This window comes from Sarcophilus harrisii, chromosome 3, assembly GCF_902635505.1.
Source record: "Sarcophilus harrisii chromosome 3, mSarHar1.11, whole genome shotgun sequence".
Taxonomy (NCBI): Eukaryota; Metazoa; Chordata; class Mammalia; order Dasyuromorphia; family Dasyuridae; genus Sarcophilus; species Sarcophilus harrisii.
This window is the reverse complement of record NC_045428.1, coordinates 404964333-404990429: the sequence shown is the minus strand read 5'-3', so window position 1 is coordinate 404990429 and position 26097 is coordinate 404964333. Positions and strand designations below refer to the sequence as shown.

Below are 26097 nucleotides of genomic sequence, written 5' to 3'. Positions count from 1 at the left end.
ATGAATCATGTGCACATAATTATATGTCTTTATTCATTTGAAACTTATAGAAAACTACTGTGAAGTAATTGTTTTTTTAATTTTGGCTTATTGTTTTTATAGACTTTTGAGATACAAAATTTTCATTGTATTAAATAAATAATAAACAAGAAAATATACTGCATGGAAGTTTCTGACATAGTTTTGATAAGAAAATTAAAATTTTTATTTGGTTCAATTTGGCTTGGTTTGATTGGTGACAAGAAATGACGAGATAAAATCAGGAGTGAGTCCCGAGTTAGAGGCTCCTTTTATATTCAGCACCATGGCCAGAGCATGGCAAACAATTTGTATTTGTGAAGAGAGAAAGGAAATTATTTATTCAGTACACATTGTTATAGAATATACATAGTGCAAAGTTCTATTCCAAGTACATATAAAAATGCAAACCTTTTCACCTTGGAACTTATATTATAGAAAAAAGAATTAAAACATATCAATGTCATTCCAAATTACTCTCCTTAGTGTATCTTTAAGGCTGAATGTAGTACACAAAAACAAGGATAGAATATAGTTGCCTATAAAGCTAATTGAATTGTATACTTCTTTTCTTTTTAATAAGTAGTAAAAGTTTGCCTAAAGATCTGAAAAATGTTATCCTTCAAGTGGATAATCCTTATCTACTAATATGTGAGTAAATTATGTCTATGTTGATTATTATGGAAGTTTTAAAAAGTGCTAAGACAATTCATTTTTGTGACCCTTGGCAAATAAATTCATCCTCCTGAGACTCAGTTCTTTTTCTGTAATTTGAGACAATTAGACACAGTCTGAAGACCTTTACAATTCCCCAAATCCATTGACCTAGTGAATATAAAGTAAATAGTTTTTTAAAAGTACATGGAAATTATTTTTAAATCTATGATTATTCATTGAAAGGAAAGATTATTTACTTGTGGTTATAGATTCATGTAAATGGTGGTACTTGAATTGGTTGTGATAGAGAGTTCCAACAGGTAAAAATAGAAAGGGGGACAATTGTTCTGATAATAAGGAGATAAGATGAGCAAACCTGTAGAGGAACAGATGAGCAGAATAGATAGTAGTAAGGAATCAATTAGGCTTGAGGTCAATTAGGCACATGAAGAGGAATAATATAAAATAAGGTTTGAATTATATGGATGGTCAATAAATATCTATTTAAAGAGATCATATTTTATTTTGGGAGGCAATAGAAGCCATTGAATGTTTTTGAGCAATGAAGAGAAATGATGAGCATTCCTTATGAGGAAGACTTTTATGAGGTGCAGAATAGATAGGAAAAAGAAAAACCATGAGTAATTTAATATTTTACATATGGTAAAAAGGGCTTCAATTAGACTAGGTACAATAGGAATGGAGATGAATGATTGATTGAAAAGAAGCATTTATCAAGTGCCTACTACATGCCAAGCACAATTTTAAATGCTAGAGATACAAATGCAAAAGTGAGATAGTTCTCCCCTTCATGGAGCTTGTATTCTAATGAAAGGATATAACACACTTGAAGGAAGTGGTGACTATGGAAAGGATAAAATCAAAAGGATGGTGAATCTGGCTGCAAGATATTCTATTGCTGGTGTGCCGTTTCCAGAAACACTGGAAACAATGGGCTCTAGACTCCCTAAACTAATTTCAGTATTTGTGGGAGGGTAACAATGGGATTAGGAATTGATTGATAGTCTTATTAAACATGTCTAGTGTTTCTTAGTCATTGAAGACATTTAAATGGACGAGAGCTTATTGAAGTTACTGATTTTATTCTTAGGATAGAAAATGATGTATCCTCCCCAGAGGAAGATCAGGGTATTGAACAGTTTGTTTTGTTTTTCCTCTTATCAATTTGCTATCATGTCCATGTGTAGCTACATTCTCTTTTAGCAAAAAATAATATAATTAATCAAGCCATGTATTTATCCTATGGGAGAATATGCTGACTCCAAGGTTATCTATCATGTCCTACTTTTACCTTGTACATAAAAGACAATTACTAAATATTTTATGTTTGAACAGACATGGAGAATTTTAACAGGTAAATTTTGGTTGGGGAAGATTTTGGATCTTAGGTTAAGGGGTCAGAGCTAGAAATAAAGATTTGACAGTTAATGTGTTAAGTTGATAATTCAAACCATGAGGGTGAATGAGCTTATAAAGGGAGAATTTTGGGAGTAATGAAGAGTCAAACTCAGAATACTAAAGGATATTAAAATTGATTCATCATCTGATAGAAAATGAAACAGACCCTGAAGGGTTTTTTTTAGCTTGGATCCGTAGCAGCCCTTTTTGTAATGATAAGGAACTGGAATTGAAGGGGATGGGTTTGGCTCTTTTCAAGTAACCTATGTACTTTTTGGAAAAGCCCAGATTAGAATACAATTTGCTCTATGATCAAAGGGCAATAAAGCTGTACATACCCTTTGATTCAGCAGTATAACTACTGAGTCTGAGTCCCAAAGAGACCATAAAAAAGGGAAAAGGACCCACATGTAGAAAAATATTTAGAGCAGCTCTTTTTGTGATGACATCAAATTGGAAATTGAGATAAAGGCCATCAATTGAGGAATGGCTGGACAAATTGTGGTATATGAATATAATGGGATTTTATTGTGCTATAAGAAATGATAAGATGTCAGAAAAACTTGGAAAGACTTACATGAACTGTTGTTGAAGGAAGTGAGAAGAATCAGGAGAACTTTACTAGACTTATCTCTTCTCTGCAATATAGTGATCTAAGACAATTCCAAAAGACCCATGATGGAAAATGCTATCCACATCCAGAGAAAGAATTATGGAGTCTGAATTTAGATCAAAGCATACTATTGTGAAGGTTTTCTTGGAGGCAGCCTTTTTGAAATAAATAATTACTCCAGAATCACAGCCAGATGGTAAAAATGCAAGCGTTTATTTCTCCTTACAAATTAGCCCGGCTAGTTGAGGCCTATCTCTCTGCCTGGCTCCAAGAGATCTTGCAACTTTGTCCTTGGCTTCTGCCTCTGCTTTCTTCAGCCTCCAGCCAGCTCAGACTCGTGGCTTCTCAATCTCCAGTCTGTGGCGAGTAGTCTTTTCTTCCAGAGTGTTCTGTCTCAGAGCCCTGTTGATGTTCTGGAGAAATTCTTTTTCCCTCCAAGAGCTTCCTCCATAAATATCATCTCCCAAAGGTTAACTCCTCCTTCTCAAGGCAGGGATTATGCGTTATCTCCCAGAGTGCTCTCTGGTCCTAAGAATTTTAAGGGAGGTGTGAATTCAGACTAAGCCAGCCCTGAATTCTCTTGTGAACTCCATTGAGTACTTAGATACTTGAGCTCTCTAAAGGTGTGAACACAAGCATTGTTCAATCATTTCCACTTAGTATCTTGTTTCAAGTTCTGGCCCAAAATAACTCTAAGATTAAATTAACTCCAATGTCTTTAACATTTTGTAAAGAAATGTCTTAACACTTTAGTAAAGATTCCAACATACTATTTTCACTATTGTGCTTGGTTTTTTTTTCTCCTTTTGTTCCGATATCAGATAGCTTGTCATCTTGGGGAGATGTAAAGGGACAGAAAGAAAAAAAAAAGATTTAGAGCTCAATATCTTATAAAAATGAATGTTGAACCACTTAAATTGGTTAAGATGAGAGGAAAAGATAATGATGAATGTTGGAGGGGATGTGGGAAAATGCATTGTTGGTGGAATTGCAAAATGATTGAACCATTCTGGAGGGCAATTTGGAACTATGCCCAAAGAGCTACAAAACTGTGCATACTCTTTGATCCAACAGTGTCTGTATTGGACCTATATCCCAAAGAGACCATAAAAGAAGGAAAAAAGACTCACATGTGCAAAAGTGTTTGTAGCAGCCCTTTTTGTAGTGGTAAGGAACTGGAATTGAAGGGAATTAATTGGTTTGGCTCTTTTCAACAATGAGATGATTCGATGCAGTTCCACTAGATTTGTGATGGAAAGTGAATCCACATCCAGAGAGAGAACTATGAAGACTGAATGTGGATCAAAGCATAGTATTTTCATCTTTTTTTGGTTGTCTGTTTGCTTGTTTTTTTATTCTTGTGTTTCCCCCCCTTTTGATCTGAAATCATTGTACAATATGATGAATGTGGAAAAGTCTTTAGAAGAATTCCACACCTTTAACCTATATCAGCTTGCTTGCTATCTTGGGTAGGGAGAACAGTGGAAGAAAGAGTAAAATTTTGAAAACAAGGTTTGCAAAGATGAATTTTGAAAACTATCTTTGCATATATTTGGAAAAAGAAAATGCCATTAAAATAAAAAAAATTTGGATGTTATTTTTATTTAGTATATGTACGTTCAGCATTGATATTGCTTCATTATCTATGGTAAGGTTTCTTAAACTTTTTCCACTTGAGACCCCTTTTCTTCTAAGAAATTTGCACATGGAATATTTATATACTTATATAAAATAGGTATGCAAATAAAATATTTACTGATCATAAATCATAATTTTGCTACCTCTAATTCAGTTATAAGACCATTTATGGGGTCATGAACCACAGTCTAAGAAGCTGGGATCTATAGTACTTTTGAGCAAAATGTGGTTACTCTGTTTATTTCTTTTAATTAAATGGATTTTAGCCATAACTTTGTCTGGTTTTATTTTTATTTTTACCACTGCACTATTTTACATCAGCTGAAGCATGATGAATTCTAATACAACTCTCCATTTTTTAAAGTGAATATTGAAAACTATCTTTACTTGCAATAAGAAATACTATTAAGTACGTATGTGGGAAAAGAATACTACTGTTTCTTGAATTCCATTTTTGTATATTTTCTTTTATTTTATGTTGCTTCTCAGCCCTTATACAGAGGTCAGAAGAAGTGAAACAAGTATACCTTCAATGTCTTTCTAAAGAATTTTGGAATCAATTGTGAGATATGGCCCAAGACTGGCACAATGTCACCCAGTATGGTGTACCTGCATTAAAAAAGGCATGCTGTATGAGCAAAGCAGAATTGTAATAGCTAAAAAAAAAAAAAAAAAAAAAAAAAAAAAAAAAAAAAAAAAAAAAAAAAAAAAAAAAAAACCATAAGAGGTAAAAATTTAGAGACATCTCTACTTTAAATGTTCACATGAACTATTTGTGCCTGATCTGTGATACAATCTTCCAAGATCATATTGATTTAATCACCCATAGTTGGAATACTGTATTTTGATCCTGACTTAGTGGTGTCATTTTGGTTCTCTTCAAGTAAAAAGAATGACAACCAACCAGTTGGAAAATAAAGGTTTTATTCAGTGCTTTTTCTATATTTTTCCTCCCTTCATATCACAAGTAGGTGGCATGTCTGCATAAATATGAGTTACTGCAGGCATCTAACTGTTTGAGTGTGGCAGTGACCTATTTCTATATTTGACACCAGAATTCACAATCATAGGATAACAGTATTCATCTTTTTTATGTAAAGAGTTGTTTTATATGGACTCCAAGTTAACTCTAACTGGAAAGAGGATAGTTGACAGTTTGAAACAGAATAGGCATTTTGGAACTGCAGTACACTTATTTAGTGCATTTAGGTCTTATAATCTAGTGTTCTACTTTTGTGAGCTTTTCACATTATAGCAAAGAGACCAAATGCTAAGGGAGGGGACTATTCACCATTTTTTTTTTGTATTTTTAAGAGACATCAGCAAAATAATTTTTAAATATGTAGACCTTGACTTGATAAAAATCACTCTCTTACATTTCATAGACTTGACAAGTAGTGAAGGCTTCTTAAATTAAGAAGCCCTCAAGGTTAATCATTGTTTTCAGTGGAAAATCTACCCTCTTCCAGGAGCTATGAATTGATTGTCTGATTAAACATTTTAAACCAACAACCTCATTTGTAAAATGTTTGGACACGATATGGCCTCTCAAATCCCTTCTAACTCTAGATCCATAAATGTGGTTTATAGTATATATTTTGAATATTTTATTGATTGCATTTGTTGTTAGTTGTATAACTTTTGTACAAAAAAAAAAAATTGGCTGGAATGAGGGGGGAGGAGGGGAAATGTTCTCAAGGCTTCTTTCTCTTCTTTCTCTTAGTCACTCTTCCTTGTGTAGAGGAATGTGAATGAAATGTTCCAGTCTCTCTTGTCTTTTTCCAGATAATCATCTTAGACAAAAACTATACAGGAATAATTATGTTGATATAAACTATAGAGAATCTCCCCTTCGTTATTCAAAACTTTACTCTGATGGATCCAGTCAAGAAGTATTTATTAAACACTTTCAGTTAACTAGGTGTCACAATAAGTGCCACACACAAAAAGAAAATTAAAAAAAAAAATGGACCCCAGTCACAAGAAGGTCCCTTTCTAAAAAATCAGGAGACAATTTACATACATATACACACATACATGTATACATAAATATATAATATATGTGAATAAATGGAAAATAATCCCAGAGGGAACACACTAACTATATTCTTGGTGAGGTTTTTTTTTTTTTTTTTTTAAATTTGGATCTTTTATTAGCTATCACATAAAAGATCCCCTAAATTTTCATTGATTTTCTTTTCAATAGACTATAAACAGAGGTGTTTTCATTTAAAATTCAACTCTGAACATCAGTTAATTGCTGCCCACTTTTGAGGTACTTTATATAGATAATATATATAGTAAGATTTAGGGGGTTGTAGAATGTTATTGCTGGAAAATATGTTAGAGATCATCTGACATAAGCTCATTTCAAAATCTCAGAATAGTTTTTAATGCTTATTTTACTTCTAATTAATAGTACCCATCATAAATCTATAATACCAGCAATTAAAAAGCATTGTTTGAAACTTCATATTTCATTTTTATTGATTTCATTTGTTTAAATATCATCTTAATTTCCAAATATATTTATCTTCTTTTCTTATCATCTCTTTTAACATAGTAAAAATAATAAATATAAATAAATAAAAACCATAATAAAATAAAAAAATTTCAATATATTATATAACTAACCAACACATTAACTGAGTCTTACAGTATATATAGTGTTTCATACCCACAGATCCCAGCCTTTTCAATGGAATGATGTATTTTCTCATTTTTTTTTTCAAAGTCAAACTTGGTTACTATAATTACAGTGCTCAATTTTTCATTATTATTGTTCTTTCTTTTTATATTGTTATAGTAATATTATAATACTGATTCAGCCTACTCTTTGTTATTTCATGTAAGTCTATGCTTTTCTGTTTCTTCATGTTCATCATTTCTTATTGTACAATAAATATTTTATTATACCCATATACTAATTTGTACATCCATTTCCTAATTTGTATGCATCTATTTTGTTTCCAGTTATTAGAGAAAGTAATGCTATAAATATTTTAGTGTACATGGGACCTCTCTACCTTTTATCTTCATAGATATATGACTTTTAGTGGAATTTCTGAACCAAAAGGTATGGACTTTTAGTCACTTTACTTGCATAATTCTGAATTGGAAAAATTTAGAAAAATTCTCAGCATATTAGTATATTTCTCCTTCTATAACTTGTATAATTATTGACCATTCTCATTTTTGATCATCTTTGTCAATTTTCTGGGTCTGAGATAAAACCTCAAAATTGCTTTGATTTATATTTCTGTCATTATTAGTGATTTGTACCAATCTTTCATGTTTGTTAAAAGACTGTAGTTCTTTTGAAAACTTTTTATTCATATCTTTTGATAACTTACACTCTAGACAATGACTCTTGATCTTATATATTTACTTTGGTTACCTATATTTATTTTTATACCACACCTTTACTGAGCTGTCTGTTGCAAAGACATTTCCCCAGTCTATATTGTGACTGAGTTTATTTGTGCAACAGCTTTTCTTTTTTTTTTTTTTTTTAAATTTAAAATATATTTTCTGTGATGACTTTTTTATTGTGCAACAGCATTTCAACTTCATGTATTTAAATTTAACTCTTATTTTGGAAGGGTCTGCTTTCATTCATTTTTTGTTAAGATTTTTTCCTTCTATTCTCTCTCTATTTGTAGTGATGATAGATATCTGATTTGGTCCTCTTCTAATTTCTTTTTAGAACAAAGCCTTTACTATTTTGAATTTATTGTTGTATTTAAGCATAAGATGTTAGTTTAAACCTAATTTTTTCCAATTGTTTTCCAATTTTGTCACCATATTGAGGTTTTCCCAAGTAATCTGTAGTTAACATTCATTTTTACGTAGAACTAAGCTAAGATCTGAATATCTGTTTGGAAGTCAGTAATACATTATAATCATTGCTAGGAACAATGTATAATTCAGCCTTTTGCTTATGTCAAAAGTGAAAGGATTTAAATTGGTTTCAACTTCAAGAACAATTTTTAGGGAGTCTGAAGATGGAAATATTTCTAGATAATGAAAGAGTCTTGGAAAACCCTTAATCCATTCACACCAATTTGGGAAAATATGAAGTTATAGAAAGATTGATTTTAGCCCAGTATTAGAAAGAACTTTCTGTCAATTGGAGATGCCCAAAACCAATATTGTTCACCTTCTTTCCCATCATTGTTTTTATTTATTATATGGCCACTGGTCAAGTATATTATAGGATTCATGAACGGTGTAGGAAATTAAAAAGGATAATTGTAATCATCCTGTTAGCTCCAGATCTATGATCTTTTGAGTTTCGTAGAAAGAAAATCCAGATTGATGTAAGGTGAAAGTTTCTAGCTATCAGAACTACCCAAAAATACAATGGACTGCTCTTTATATCCACCTAGCCCAACCCCAGTAAAGGTCTTTAAGTAATGACTAAATGATCATTTTATATGAATAAGGGGATTTTATTTTGGTAATAGGGAAGACTAGAAGGCCTCTGGAAGGTCCATTTCAACTGAGATTCTGTAATTCTATGATGCTTAGTGTTTAAATATGCAGCAAATCAGGGCATTAATTGGAGCTAACATTTGTATGAAAGCTTTTATAATAGAGGTGGGCCTTAAAGCATTCATAATGTTCCAATAGAAAAGAGAGAAGATTGTTTTAGCAAAGAGTTTTGTTGAAAAATTTTAAGAAGCAAATTTATAGAAGACATGAGTAAGTGAGATGAACCTCAAAATCAGACAGACATTTAATATTTATGTAATATCAAATAAGGATCCATTAAAGATTTTCAAGCACTGGAGAACAAGATTAAAAGTCTATGTAAGTTTTTGTTTTGTTTTGTTTTAGTAATCTGCTGTGGTGTATAACCTTGATTCAGAAAAGTTTGCTAGGAGGTTGCATAAATCAGGTAGTCAAGTCTTGAAAAGTGATAATAGAAAGGAAGAGACAGGTGACTGGAGAATAGTTTTTCAGGATGAGGATAGTAAATGATTATGTACCACCCCACTTTAGGGTACTCACCATCGAACACCTATGTCATTGAGACATTTTCTTTAAATTTCAAGCTTTTTTCCCCCAAGGCATTGTAAGAGGACTTGCCAACCCCCCCCCCCCCCCCATTAGCCTTGAACATCACCCAGGGCATGCCTCACATAATCTGAGGGTAACCTTGTAAGGGTGAACAAGATGGCAATGGGAGGAAGGGGTCCCACCGAAGAAGCAACGTGGCAGTTCCCAGGAGAGGTGTGTTGGACCTTGGAGAGGAGGACCTTGAATATCCCTATTAGGAAAGGAATGTACACAACATGTCTACGTGTAGCTTCCTGTAGACAATCACGTACCTACTATAGCTTAGAATGTGCTTACGTATGATGTAGGAAGTAGAAGCAGGCACCAAGATGATAAAAGGACCGCAGTCTTTGTAATAATTGGAGCCTCAAATCACCCTGGCTCTTGCCCCTCATTACTCACAGTCTTTGCCATTCAAGTGGACAGGCAGTGCTGGTCACATAAGGCCTGTTCCACTCGGGAGTTGGGGCCATGACCCCCAACAAGGCATCCTAACACTGATGACCTATTTATTACCCTTAAATATTACTTTCCTTATTTTTTTACCCAGCTCAGAAGTAGTCTTGCTAAAATTCACCAAGTCCTGTTCATTTTTGTATAAATATTTTGCCATATGTCTGTCTCTCCATCCATTCATTTATCCGTCCATCCATCTAAATATCTTTGAGGCAGAATAACATTTGGTGATTACTTTGGAAATTATTTCCACCCACATAGCCACAGATACTTTTGACAATGTTGCTTTCCTTCTAAATGAGTATTGAATTTTTCTCTGCCCTGAGCCCTCCTGCCAGGCAAGGCCCAGCCTTTCCAGTGTATGTCCTATGTGACCCATAGCTGTCAATATTAGCAGTGAGATAAGAAGTGAGAATTGGTAGGCAGTCAGTAAAATGAGTACATTTTGCTTCATCTGTGCTATTGATTTTATTGTTGGGGATTTTCCTCTTTTAACTTATGACCTTGGCATTGCTAACAGTTCTACAATGAAATGTGATTTTTATGTTTGAAATGCAAAATTAAAATTAAGGAATTTATTTATTATTCATAAAATATCAATCTTATGGTATACTGCAGGGGCAGCAATTTATATTGCTAGATTCTAGATGAAATTAGAATTCTTCAAATAACTTGAGGGGTAATACATTATTAAAAGTGTATGTTGTTTATAAAAACAGTTTCTTTTTTTCTTATGAGATTTATTTTTCAAAAGAATGTAGAATATGTTTCTACCATGTTTAACATATATTGGACTGCTTTCCATCTAGGGGAGGGTATAGGGGAAGGGGGGAAATTGGAACATAAGGTTTTGCAAGGGCTAATGTTGAAGAATTATCCATGTATATGTTTTGAAAAATAAAAAGCTTTAATTTAAAAAAAAAAAAGAATATAGAGCTCTGGCTTTGTTCCCTTTAGTCTTAGAGTAGTATACCTATTAATTATATCCATATATTGCACCTTGTTAAATTTCTCTTTTTGGCTACTCTTAAACAATTCTTCTCTTCGATGTCCCAAACTCTTCCAATTCTTTTGTCCATTTCTCATCTCTTTCTCTTGATTCTTTTTCCATTTTTCATTTTCCATTTTTCAAATAAAACCTACAGACTTAGCCTGTCTCCCTAAAAGATATACATATTGGTATGAAGAGATGCTCCCCCAAACATCCCCTTTCCTCTATTTCTCAGATAAAGCCTGAAAGCAAATTCTTAAGTATTCATTTATGTGCTTAGGTAAGGCAGCGACACTCCAGAGTTCAAAGTCTGGGTGTCAAGGATCCATTCAACTTATTTATATTGGGCCAATATTCAAATTATTTTCCAAATTGAGTCCAGTTTTTGCTGAAGAAGCATCTAGACCAGTTTAAGAATGACAGTATATTTTTCCAACTTGATCAGTGTCCAAATTACATTTTTTTGTCAGTCTACTTTTAAAGCAAATGCACATTCCATGCCTGTGGTTTCTCTTTTTAAAGTTATCCCTCCCTAGATGAGATGTTTGGTTTTATCTGCTTGCTATTTTCCTAATATTTGTTTTGTATGTATAAGGAAAAGGTATGTTTGGTTGGTAAGTGGGAAATTACATCATTGGTATCTCTTGGTAGCAGTAGCTCTGGGCTCATCTAATAACCCTAGCTGTGGCTCCTATTGTACCCTTCTCCCAAAGTATCTTTTCTGCATTAAAATAAATAAATAAATAAACAACTACCAACAAAAAATAAAAGAAGCATGACTGCTAATCCAGTTAAGATGAAAAGAACTTCCTGTCTTAAAAGAAGTTGTTGCCTTTGACAAGCTAACTTTAGATAAAAAGACCAAGGTGCTTTGCTAAAGCTGGAAAGCTTCTTTAATTACTTTATTGGTCCAAGTAAAATAACCTTTAATTCCAAGAAACTAATGCTTCTAGCCATCCAAATACCTAAATTTTGAACCATTTCATTTTTTTAAATGTAATTTAAACTTAGTAAACAAGCAGTCTTTTTCTATGATCTTGTGTTTCCAGTTAAGATTTTGACTGTGAATTTTTTGCTTCAGATCTATTTTTTTAACCTTTACTTTTAATGAGGAATAATTAAGTGTTCCTGGTGTATAATACTTCATTACCAGAGAAGCAGTCTTTAAATAGTAAGTAGCCATTAAGTATTTGCTTATTATTCCTCATGTAGCTGTGGATGCACATGTTTATGTATGGTTTCATTTCCTTGCCTATCTAACAGAGCAGTGCTTTGAAAGGCAATTGTCACGAATTTTGTAATTTTAATAGTTTACATTTACATAGTACTTTAAAATTTGGTTATCTTAGGTTATTTCATATGTTTATAACAATCTTGTGATATAGATTGGTGACAGGGTGTTATTTCTCACTTTATATATGCAGAAAATGGATCCCAAGAGAGGAGAATACTTGTTCAAGACTATCCAGGGATCCTCAAACTTTTTAAATAGGGGACCAGTTCACTGTTCCTCAGAGTGTTGGAGGGTCGGACTATAGTAAAAACAAAAACTTTGTTTTGTGGGCCTTTAAATAAAGAAACTTCATAGCCCTGGGTGAGGGTGATAATTATCCTCAGCTGCTGCATCTGGCCCACGGACCTTAGTTTGAGGACCCCTGATAGGTGCTAGAATGTTGACTTACCAATAGTTGGTTCCATGCAGAGATTGGTTGCTTGTTGTCCTTCATTCTCAAAGAGGAGCAAAATGACATCATTATGTTAGAGTGGAGTTACAGTGTGTCCAGCTGTGGCTGATCAGACCCAATATAAGCTCAGAATGCTCTACCCAGGGTCAGACACAAACAGTCCCTATGAACATTTGGGGTAACTTCTCTAATTTTGTACATCTCGCATTTCCTTTGGATTAATTCAATTCTGCTTTGCTCATAGAGCATGGTACCATCTCTGATGAGGGCAAATCATGCTGGACATTCCTGTGCCAGTGTCTCCCATGTCATACAATTGATTCTAAAGTTCTGACTACTTTGTGAGCACTTGCCCTGTGTAACTTCTCCTTAAAATAAAATTTTTTTTGGCAAGCGTATATTTGACATTTGAGCAATGTGACCAGCTCAACGAAGTTATACTTTCTGCAGTAGAGTTGGAATGCTTGGCAGTTTAATTCGAGAAAGGTATATTCTCCTGCCAGGTGATCTTCAGAATTTTGATGTTACAAAAAGTTGTAAAGTGATGTGATACTGTTTTTTAAAAAATATTACTTTTAAGAAATTTCCTAGGAGGAAATTAAAATAAATCCAACCTATCATACACCAGATAGTAAAATGCTAGTGGGCCTCTTCTCCAATTTTTATCAAGTTTTGTTCACATTGAAATAGTGGGTCTACTAAAGAGTTGATAAAAGCATAATTTAAAAAAAAAAAACAGTTATACTGTCATGTCATAAGAAAGCTTCCCTTTTGTTTTTCATGAAATATGAGAGTCTGTAACATAATTACACATTCATCATATTGTGTTAAATACAATATGATATGTGTGCATTTACAAATGTACATATACAAATTATTAGATAGAAAATGAGGACAATAGGATAATATCCTTGGAAGGGTCCCCCTGACTTTGCATCCATAATGAAGTGATTACATTTGTTCAAAATGAAAGATGACTCTTATTCTTTATATAGGGTGCAGGATTGTTTATAGCCTTACTCATTACTGCTGTGGAATTCATGTGTCTGGAAGCAGATATATCTAGGACAATGGAAAAATCTATTATGCTTTGTGACTTGAGATTCAAAGTGTGGATTAGGTAAATATGTATCTCAGGCTGAAGAGGGTAGCCAGAAACTCTTTCTCTTTTTTTCTCTCTCTGGCATAGCAGCAACCTCTGCCTGTTAAAATGATATTCTCTTTCAGCCTTACCCTCTCTTTATCTTTCTCACCTATTTCCCTAACAAGACTTTATCCCTCTCTGTCAGGATTTCTCTGCTAGAAACTTTATATTTCTCTGCCAGGACCTTGCCACCAAGGAATTGTCTTTCTATTCATGCATAGCAAAGGCTGACTTCCCAATGCCAATAATAAACTTCTTTTACCAGTCTAGCTTTTTGGATTTGTAAATTCCTTTACTGAAGGACCTCTGTGCCTCCAGAAGGGGGTTCCCACAACTCCCTGCCCTGCTCCAAATCCTAGGGGAATCTAGGGGAGCCAAACTTCTTCATTTGATTCCCTGAACCCAGAACCTGCCACTAACACCTTATCAATTAACTCCCTGACCACCAGGAATCCTACCCTCATCAAGGCTGCTTTCTTTTGCTTTTTTTCAAAATTTTTATAAATCTGTGTAAATGAAAAATCACTGGCAGAAGGCTGAATGAGGAGTCAGTCATGGTTTCTTGGAATTTTAAGTATCAAGGTATATTAAAACTAGTTATTTTCTATCTCTGCTTGCTAAGAAATAAGCTTAAATTAGAGTGAAGAGAGATTGTGTTTACTGATAAAGAACAAGAAAATTAACCCCAAAGATCAATTATAAGGGACTATAGTCCTTAATTCTCCTTGTAAAATAAATAGTTTCTAAAGAATGACATTTCTTTCAACCCTATAATTTTGTATATAGCACTGAATTCAGGGAATCATTTCCATCAGTATCAAGTACAAGCAGATACCTAGTGCCTGCTTAAATCAGGGAGAAATACAACTGAAATGGACTCTGTTGAGGGAACACCTTAGTAAATAGTAACATAATTTAAGGTGAGTTTTTCATTATTTTAAGAGAAAGAAAAATAAAACAATCCATTGGTTTTTTATATTAAGGAAAAAAGGTATATAAAACTTTTCAATAAATCAGACTAATAATACTAAGTGTTCTTTTCATATAGATTCCAGACACTTAACAGGATTAGAAGGAACAAGAGAGTATCAAAGAAGAATGACATCAGAGGGGGGAAATGGATTGAGACATAGATTTGGGCAAATTTTATATATTTATAAAGTGTTAGAATTTGATTCAGGAAATCTGAGCCTTGATTAATTTCCTTCACAAATTAGACATGTGATCTTGGGCAAATTATTCTTGAGGATCTTTTGAATCTTATTTTATATAATGTACAAAATAGTAATGATATTTGCTCTTCTTCAAAAGATGAGATGATGAAATGAAAAGTTAGAAGCAGTATACAAAGTACTAATAAGGTATAATTACTATTATTTCTCTCAAAAACTTTGGTTGCTATTTCTTAGAGACCCCAGGATTACCAGAACTGGGCTCCAGAAAAACAAAGCTAAAACATGTAAGGAAGGAGCAGTATCTCTGTACTTCAGGGTGGGCATCTTAACATTTCCCCGAGTCTTCCTTTTCTCTCCTCTTTCCCTTCCTTCCATAGGCAAATAGAAATATGTTGTCTTAGTTTTGAGGAAAGGAGATTTAACAAACATTTTCCCGCTAACTTTTTGCTGTTTCTTCATTCCTTTATTTTGGCCCTTTCACAATGAGAAAGTGGAAAAGTTCAGGCCTTCTGTATTTCCTCAAGTTTTGGATGTGTCTTCTTTTTTACTTTTGGATTCCAAACTATCTGTAATTTGGATCAATTTGATCAATGCTTTAGGAAACAGGGCAAATGAGGACAGCATGGGGGTGTAAAACACACATAGGTCAGTAAATTGTACAAAGGGAGAATTTATTTTTTCACAGGCTATCTCTGAACACTTGTCTTACACCTATGTGCTATTGGTTATGTGGTAGCTGAGTAACTGTGCGAATAATAACTATAAATCCCTCTCAGTGCTGGAAAAATGGCCCTCAAGTGCACACTCTACAGCTTCATCTTCACATCTGTGTTTTGTTCTTTTTCTTGTCCTAGGAATAGCCAGAGTGATCAAAGGGTGCAATTGCTAGAATAATAATTACTCTTGCATCTGTTTCCTGAAATTTTAAGTGCTCCAAATCCCCACACAAACAAAAAGTTAAAATTCCTTTGAAGTGGGGCAAGAGCAATATGCCCTAGAATGGAATGCTTTCCTCTCCCCACTCCACCCCCAAGTACTTTCTTAATTCCTAAAATGCATTTCTTTGTTATTCTTTTCCAGACACCTTGGCTGTGGAACACAAAACAATGCTGGTACAATTATCCTTATCAGGTAAGAGAATTTACTTTCCTCCTTATAATACTAATTAACTAATACATAGTACTAATGTAATTTGGGGCATAGATTATTATGCCCCAAATCCATTGCATAGTTTGGCTCTCTAGTGCCCTCTACTGATAATATTACATAGCATCCTTGGTTAGGGAAAAGGGATCTGTTTATGTGTGTCTGTATAGAAGTTAAATCCAGCAGGTACCCATTTAAGGGTAAGTACAGTTTTCTATTAGTTAAACAGGTGAGGCTGACTATTTTTAATTACTAGGAGAAGCCCGAGGGTTTGATGACAGCACTGATACATAAAAACAGCCTCTGTAGAAAGATCAAGTGTAAAATTTTAGGATAGCAAGCTGTTTGTCTCATTTTCTGGTTTGAGAAGTCTTTAGAAATGTAAATGAAGCATTCCTTCCTTGAGGGTGGAAGTATGGAATTGGCCAATTATATAAGAAACTCATCCATGCTACTAAAAGCTGTTTGAATGGAGATTAAAGTCACAACAATGGAAGAAAATTTTTAGATCCTTGTATTTTGAAGTAACTTTGCATCTACCCACTAATTTAGTAAAATTAGTATTGTTTTTGGTATTGACAAAGTCCAGATTTGAATATCAAAGCTAGAACTTTTTTCATCCATCTGGAATACATACATCTATACGTCCATCATCTATCTGTCAGTCTATCTACACATATGTACAGGTAATCCTAAAAGTCTTAATCCAAGTTTATGCTTTATTAGATTAAATAATAATATTAACTTTAATAAATTTATATTTATGATAGTTTAAAACTATACTAAGACTTTTGGGACATTCTGTACAAGAGAGTCAAATATTCAAGTTTGTATGTTCCTCCTCATGTGGCTCCCTGGTAGCTTTCCATGTGTACCCATTCTCTCCTATTAATATTGTATGCATTATTGGAAGACTGTGATCAGAGTTTATGGATCATAATTATTCCTGCCCTTGCTTTCTACTGAATAAATGTTTGTTGTCATTCAGTTTTTGTAATGGGCTGAAACTCTGGAAGCTCTCTTTGCACAGAGGTCCCAAGCACTTGAGGCTGATTAGCAATTGGACAATACCCTATTAATATATACTTGGAGAAAGAATGGCCCCTCCCATTCTCTGTGCAAGTTGGGTGTGTTGTATAGAAGATTGCAGAGGATTTGGTGGGTGGAGTGTGAGAGGCAGAGTATTGCTGGCCGGATTTGTGTTGTTTTCCTTTACTCTGACTCCGGCTGATTTTAATATACTCTGGGTGCTAAATGTGGTCATCACAAATTTTATCACTTAATAAATGTTTTATGTATAAGAGTTTCTGTGACTAATTATGTAAAATTGGTAATATACTGGTGGGGGCTCAGGACCACACCAGTAATAAAAATATAACATACACACTATAGTGTAATGTCCAGGCTAACACGGAGGATCCCAGAACCAGCTTTGGTCTTAGTGGAGTAGTGAAATAGGCAGGAGAGCCACCAGGAGGATGGTCAAAGATGTAATGTCTCATTTCCATTCCTTCTTAGCCCTTAAATACCTCAGTATGATTACATCATTAGAGCACACTACATGTGAACTAGAGAACCATTACATCACCATACCAAGTACTAAGTATATGTGAACTAGAGAACCATCATCTATCTCATCAATCACACTGAGTTAACACCCTGCTGTAAGTATCTTTGCTTCAAGTATACTTTTCTCAGAGTTCCCCAGTATCTGCGGTCCTCTATACTATAGTTCTCCTAGAATCCTATCCTTAAAACCCTAACATATAGTAGTAAATTATAGCAAGATAGTTGTATCTTTCCTCTGGGAACTTTAGATCTAAAATGAAATCAGATCAAGATGAGTAAATCAGACTAAAGAGAGAGAAGAGATTATAAGTCCACGTAATCTATATGCTCTAGTAAAGAGACTAGTCTCAATGTCTTCATATGCAAATTTGGGATAATAACATTTGCAATACAGGAATGTTATGAGGAAAGCATTTTGTAGGTATTATATAAATATAGTGCCTTATTTTAATTACCTCTTTCAACATTAATATTACATTCTTTGAAAATGAAGACTAATTTTAAGATATTTTTGTCAGAGCAGGGTATCAACTTTGTTTATAAAATTCATTGAATTCAAGAGAGGTTATCACATAACTATAATACTATTTTTACAACTTTATATATTTGTGAAATAGAACAAGATCTATATTTTCTTTTTTTTTTTTAAATTTATTTATTTAATAGCCTTTTATTTACAGGATATATACATGGGTAACTTTACAGCATTGACAATTGCCAAACCTCTTGTTCCAATTTTTCCCCTCTTTCCCCCCACCCCCTCTCCCAGATGGCAGTGTGACCAGTAGATGTTAAGTATATTAAAATATAAATTAGATACACAATAAGTAGACATGACCAAACCGTTATTTTGCTATACAAAAAGAATCAGACTCTGAAATATTGTACAATTAGCCTGTGAAGGAAATCCAAAATGCAGGTGGGCAAAAATATAGGGATTGGGAATTCAATATAATGGTTTTTAGTCATCTCCCAGAATTCTTTCGCTGGGCGTAGCTGGTTCAGGAAATGATTTGGTTGATCTCATTGCTGAGGATGGCCAAGTCCATCAGAATTGGTCATCATATAGTGTTGTTGTTGAAGTATATAATGAGGATCTATATTTTCACATGAAAATACTTTTAGTACATGGAAAAAAGGTCACTATTACCTTTTGCATTTACTGCCTATTTAATTATTTTATTAATATATCAGTTATCGAGAATGTGAATCAATAATATGGAGACACTTCATCTTTTAAAAAGATATTTCTCTTCCAGAATTTGAGCCACAATCTATATGTGAATAAAGCATAACTATATATGTAATTCTAGTATTACATGTATAGTCACTCCTTTTGCAGAATGATTATTTAATAGTCTTTGTACCAAAAAAAAGCAGTTAATTTCTAATTAGTATACTGCAATTTTTCTCCAAATAATACAAATTTCTACAAGCTTTCTGCAATTATGTATTGGATAATCCATATCTGTGTATTACACAATTTCTTATCAGTAGAAGGCACAATAATGATGCAAGTTCCCATGCATGTTTTTTTTTTGGACAATGACTTAGCCGATGTTTATTGTACAATCTTTTATCTATAAAACACTCAATCTCTCATACTGATTCAATAGTGTTCTCTAAAACACATTTTCATTTACTACTATTAACTACTCATTTTTCAAAAATAGACTACATATCAATTCTATCCATAAAACTGGAAAATGTAATAGGGTTGATTATGAAAATTTTCTGGTGTGTTTTTAAAAAATTAGATTTTGTGCCATATTTCACAAAACATGTATTCTTTTGGATAATATGGTAGAACCTGTCTTAATATATGTGGCCTATTGGAAATGTTAGCATGCTAAAAGAGAACTGAAGTTTCTAAAATCTTCAAGTAAAACAAAACCAAGATTTTTTTACTTTTTGAGGTGGCTGAAATTCAGAATATCACTACTACTAAAGATGAGGAAATTTAAACCTCAATCATACAAGTATTTAAAGAAAGTACTTGAGACTCAGGAATGTGGCTCCTTTGCAGTGAGTAATTAGTTTTCAATGTAATTTAATTCTCTGTCAGATTGCTATCAAAATTCTCAGAGTTCTCTAATGCTATTTTGCTAGTTATTTGTATTCTTTTCTAATCTGGATAAAATACCTCCAGGAAATAGACATTTCAATCTAGAATTTCAAAAAGAGTATATATACATATATATATATATATATATATATATATATACATACACACAGGCTTGGGTTCCCCCCCCCCCAAAGAGCATTTAATATAAATTCCTAAGTCTTGTTGAAACACTTTGCACCTTTTAATGAAAATACTAGGAATATTTGCTCCTCTTTAACACTGTACATCAAAATATAAAAGACCCAAAGTCTCAAAAACACTAAAAGAAAGGAATCCTGTGTAGTATAATGTACTTCTGAATACTTGAGGAGGGGCAACATATAAAGTTGAATATTTGGCACTCTTGTTGTACAGAGTTAGTAGTTTTAAACTATTACAACTATAAATTTATAGTTGCAATTATTATTTAATCTATTAAAGCATAAAATTGTATTAAGACTTTTAAGATTGCCTTTACATATGTGTGGATAGACTGACAGACGGATGATATGTGTTTAGATGTATGTATCCCAAATGGATGAAAAAAGTTTTAGCTTTGATATTCAAATCTGGACTTTGTCAGTACCAAAAACAATACTAATTTTACTAAATTAGTGGGTAGATGCAAAGTTGCTGTACCAGGGATGACACAATTCTAGACTTTAAATCTTGACATCCTTCAGGACACCACATCAAACTGCTCCATTAACTGCTAGTTATTTCCATTCTTGTCCTTACTGCTCTCCTACTGGAAAAGCTATTCCTCTTTTGCTCTCAAGTCAACAATGACAAGCTATTCACTGACAATCACTTTACTAGAAGACTTAAAAAAAGTATTACTCCTTTTCAGTGAGAAACAGTATTTTTAAGTCAGAGAACTGTCACAGTCTTTAGATCTTTCCTTTGTCCAGATAGCTCTAAGTCCTTTATCATAGTAAAAGATTCTGTTTCTTCTTCTTAAAGCAGAGAACATAGGAGAGGGCAACATAGGTATCCCCTGAGAGGATTCCCTCATTTTACCCTATAGGACTTAAAAAAACAACACGATTTCCAATGGTTCTTCACACAACAGCAGGGTTTATATAGTTCTTTCTAACAAGCTTCTGCCAACTGTCTCAGTCTTTTTCAAGCCTGTCAGCAAAACAATAAATCTCTTCCAATTAGGAGGTTCCCAGCAAAGCAGATACAATTCTTCTATGTCTTTTATTCCATCATCTTGTGATTGATTCCTCTCTCATTCAATTCCTTCTATCTTTTTCTTAATTGTTTCTAATACCTTTAATAAGTCCTTCCTGGTATTCAGTGACTATTATTTACTTTAGGGGATAAAAATTCAAGAAACTCATTTTTTCAGATATGAACCCTCAACAGCACTTCTATAATCTTTCCATAGTCCCAAACAACTATTTGATTTATAATGCCAGTTATAACCTTTAGAACCCTAAAAACAGTCACAGGTAAATATCTTGGTGGACCACAATGTCCAGCAACTACCATTATTTCAGTCATTACTCTGCCTTACAAGTCTTTTCAATATATTCATCTGGCAGTTTTATTTTTAAGCAGCTAAGAAGTTTACATATAAAATAGGTAATTCCTTACATTAAGATGAAAGCTTTAAAAGAGACCCTCATTTCCCTCCATAGTCTCTTCCATCAACCAGTTAAACAACAAACATTAGTTACGTATTCTGTGGCAGGTACTTGCAAATTTGTTTTCTTCAGGTTCTACAGCATTTATTAAGTGCTACCTAACAAACATTCTCTATTGTTACTAATCAAATAACATGGGAATTTCCACAGTGAGTCAAACCCAATTATTCTTTAAGCAAGGCATTATTTCCACAAATGTTGTATTATGACAGTGTACCATTATTCCTCCTGAAATTAACTTTAAATTCAATAGTTTAACATGTTATTGTTTTGTTTGCTAGATATTGATAAGTATTGTCACTCATAAATGTGACCAAACTTTTTAAAAACCCATTAATTTCCTGGCTGTGGTATTTCTGGGAATAACTAGTTCCATGTATTTATTGTGCAGAGGATAAGATGGTATTTTTAAAATTTTTATTTAGAACTTTCTCATTCAAGTTTTAACAGAACCTAGCCTATGTTAATCTTATCCACAGCATACATAATTTTAGAAATTTCCATTCTATTTCTTCTTAGTCTTTGCCTTTCTACAAATTTGCAAAGTACTATCACAGAATACATAACTAATGTTTATTGTTTGACTGGTTGATGGCAAAGACTATGGGGGAGGAAAAGACAAACTCTTTTAAAGCTTTCATTTTAGGATAAGGACCTACCCATTTTGTATGTAAACTATTTGTATGTAAACAATTGCTTAAAGGAATAGAAATAAATTTCATAAGGAAAATAAGGACTATAATATCATAGGATTTTTTTTGAAGCCGTCTAAGTTAAATGTTATGCCCATGCTATCATAGTTAAAAAGTGTCTGAGGCCAAATTTGAATTCAAGTTCTCCTGGCTTCAGGTCTGGTGCTTTACCTACTATACTACCTAACTAGTCAGTCATATTGCATGAGACCTTAAAGATTAGTCAGTTTAGCTGCTCATTCTATTATAATATCCTTGACAAGTAACAGTATCACTAGGTAAATAACAAATATCCACTTACATAGAACTTTCAGATTTTTGCAAAGCATTTTATATATATAAACTCATTTGAAGCCCACAACAACCCTGTGGGATATGTAGTACAGTTGTTATTATTCCCATTTGGTTGCCTAATGAATAAGTATTACAAATGGGATTGGAACTAACATCTTTTTGACTCTGAGTTACTATGTCCAATCTGGATATTTACCTAAACTCTACTTGAGCACTTTTTATAATAGAGAAATTGATTCTCTCAAGAGGCAACCTTTGACATCGTTAAACTGATGTAATTGTGATAAAATTCTTTCTTATTTTGAGTTATCTAATCTTGTGTAACTTCAACTCATTAGTCTTAACCCTATTTTTATAGCTAAAGAGAATTATTTTAGCCCTTCATGTTTTCAAAGGCAATAATTATATTCCTCTTCCCTTCCTTTCTCCTCTTCCCTCTCCCTACATATTAATTCTTTTTCAGGCTAAAGATCCCAGATTACTTTAATCATGACATGATTCTAAGTCTCTTCACCATCCTGGTCACTCTTTTCTGGATATCCTCCCATGCTTAACACCCAATATAACTCAGTGTCTCCTGAGAACTAAATACAAGTCTTTAGATGAGGTTGAATCAGTGCAAAGTATTAAGGAATTATTCTCTCTCATTCTGAACTCTAGATTTTTCATAATATGTTAAGATTTAAAACTGGAAGTAATTTTATAGGCCACCTCATTGAATCCCCTCAATTTGCAAATGACCATTTGATCTTCCATCAAATATCAGAATTGGTTAATGGGTTGTAAGTTTGACAGGTCTTGCAGACTCTGTTGCTACTCTAAAATAAACTTTAAGAAGATGATTTACCTCCCAATTATTCAGGTCAGATTTACTTAGAATCATCTCCAAAGTGTTCTCAGGCTAAAGAGTAACCAGGCATCACTCTATCTCTTTCTCCTAAGACTAGAAATAAGTTTACTTGAACCTTTCACTATTTCTGAATCTTTCTTATTCTTGTTTAGAATATGAGTTGCTAATGTTCTCTAGTAGTTCTGAATTTGTCTCTATTAAAAGAGTTCCAATGGACCAAACCTTTTTTTCATTCTATAGGTCATATTTCTCAATCTAAATGATTTCTGACCTGGATCTTGATTCCCCTTTATTACCTCAAGAATATTTCTTCCAAATTTCCTTTAGGGATTGTTTTTTCCATCCTATCTAGGAAATCTATCTCTTAGTAAAGAAGATGTGTTTCTTTAGTCCCATTCAACTTCTGCTAAAGCAGAAGAATCAGTTTGTATTTATAACACATGGAGCTGGTGAGTCCTGTAACAGGAATATAGCACAAGGCAGACATGAATAGTTCCTTTGGTTTCCATATTTAATGTTCCTCAAAAAAAGTAATCTTTTGTAGTTCCCACTTAAAATTCTCATTCTAAAGTGCTATGACAAACTTTCTGTTTCATTCTCTAGTCATCTGCTCCTATTTTCTTTAATACTCCCTATTCACCTATTCCAATTTGGAGCATTTAGAATTATTTTGCTGAAGTGGACACCTTCAAAGTTCAACCTTGAAGTTTTTCAATGATTTTTAAATGATTACTAGACATCACCACCATAATCTGTCTCTCTGTCTGACTCTGCTACTTTCTGTCTTTCTCTCTGTCTTTGTCTCTCTCCCTTTCTCTGTACTGTCTCTCTCTGTGTCTCTCTTTCTCTGTCTCTCCCCATCTCTAACTCTCCCTTCTCATTGGGCATATTCTTGATTCTTGGCTCCTGGCTTTACTGTGAAGACCCAGACTGTTAGATTCGTTTTTCCATTATTCTGATCATTTAAGTTAATGTTTTTAAGCATCCCTTTAGTCTTGACAGCATGCTACATAATTGTTCTGTCACAACAAGGTTTAATTGTGAGATGATTCTAATTCTTGAGAGGTACAATAAATAGAATATTGGTCCTGAATCAGGAAGACTCCTTCCTCAAATATTATATTCCTCAAATACTTACCTAGCTATATGATCCTGAAAAACTCATTTAATTTCTATTTACCTCAGTTTCTTCAACTATAAGATAGGGATAATAATAGCACTAATCTCACTGAGCTATTGTGAGGATCAAATTGCATTAATATTTGTAAAGCATTTAGCATAGTTTCTGGAACATAGTAAGTGCATAATAAATGTTTGTTCCCTTTTCTTCTTGTTCTCTTGAGCCTAATTAAGCAATAAACTTTTTGCCCAAGACTGGGGACCAAAAAACGCTTATTCTTCTAATTCTTGTACAACAAAATCTCATAGTAGCCATAGAGTGTTATTTTTCTTCCCTATTTTAAGATATGCTTGTGGTTTTCAAGTGTTCTAAAAAGTCCCAAAATTATTCTTTGGGCTTTTTAAAAACTTTAAATGCTTCTATTAGATCAATGAAGAATTATCAAGCATTCATATTATCTGAGGACTTGTTGGGGAGAAGGTAGGACTATGATAATGACATCAAAGCATCAAGTGGAGTCACTCTTGAAAATATCATTGCCTTAGAGGCAGAGCCAAGACAGTGGAGAGCTGACACAACTTTCTGTGACCTCCTCTGACCCTCTTTCAAACCAATAGTAGATTAAGCCTCTAAACTGGTTTTGGAGTCAAAGAATCCACAAATATTTGGCGTACAACACATTCCCAGAAGAAGAAACCTTAGAAGAATTTCAGAACAAGTCTGTTTCAAATGGACATGAGGACAGTCTGCCAGGCCCAGACTGCAGCTCAGGGAGACCAGGGCAAGAAGTTGGGGCAAAAGGTCAGAATTACAGGTTCCATGCACCTGGGAATCTTTTGGAGCCTCTTAGGCTACTCTGTCTTGATTGCAAGTAGGTGATTTGGCAGATTTGCTACAAAAGGCAAATTGAAAATCACTGAGTCCCCAGAAGAATGTGGGATCTAAGGGCTATTACCCAGCACCGGAAGTCAATCAGCAGAACTGCCCCAAGGCAAACTAAGGCAGTTGTCACTCATTTGCATTGAGCAGACCTCAAGCCTTAAAAAAAAAATGATGAACAACAACAACAAAAAAAAAACACAACAAAAAGAACTCTCACCATAGACAGCTTTTATGGAGAGAAAGAAGAACAGACCTCAAATCCTAAGGTTCCTAAAGGCAAATCAACTCCAGATGAAGCCCCAAAGGGAGATATGAGTTGGTCCCCATTTCACAAGGCTTTCTTGGAAGATTGCATAAAGGATCTTAAAAGATAGTTAGAAGAAAAATGGGGAAAGGAAATGAGATTATTACAAGAAGAAATGGAAAAAGCATATGATGCCTGACAAAGTAGATATGGAAAAGATACCAACTCATTGAAAAACAAAATTTGTGAAGTGGAAAAAAGTGCAATGAACACAACAATTCAATTGGCCATATAGAAAAGGAGCTAAAAAAGGTAACTGAAATTAGTTATTTGGTTAACTAATTAGTTAACTAAAAATTAGAATTAAACAAATGTAAGTGAATGATTCAATAAGACTTCAAGAATCAGTCAAACAAATCAAAAAACTGAAAAAACAGAAGAAAATATGAAATACCTCCTAGGAAAAACAACTGACCTGGAAAACAGATGTAGGAGAGAGAATACAAGGATTATTGTTCTTCCTGAAAGCCATAATGAAAAAAAGGACCTAGACATTATCATACAGGAAATCATAAAGGAAAACTGCCTTGATATTTTAGAATCAGAAGGTAAAATAGTCACTGAAAGAATTCAGCAATCACCTCCTGAAAGAGACCCCAAAATTTAATACCCCAGGAATATTGTGGC

The 26097-nt window shown here is 33.5% G+C and overlaps 1 protein-coding gene across 2 annotated transcripts in view; it reads left to right on the top strand.

Annotated features, from left to right (window-relative positions):
- Nucleotides 1-26097, top strand: part of CERS6 (ceramide synthase 6) — a 281416-nt gene that overhangs the window by 172815 nt on the left and 82504 nt on the right. For both annotated transcript variants that reach the window (XM_031960517.1, XM_031960516.1), the window contains exon 5: nt 15938-15988. In XM_031960517.1, coding sequence (XP_031816377.1) covers nt 15938-15988 — 51 coding nt within the window. The remainder of the gene's footprint in view (nt 1-15937; nt 15989-26097) is intronic.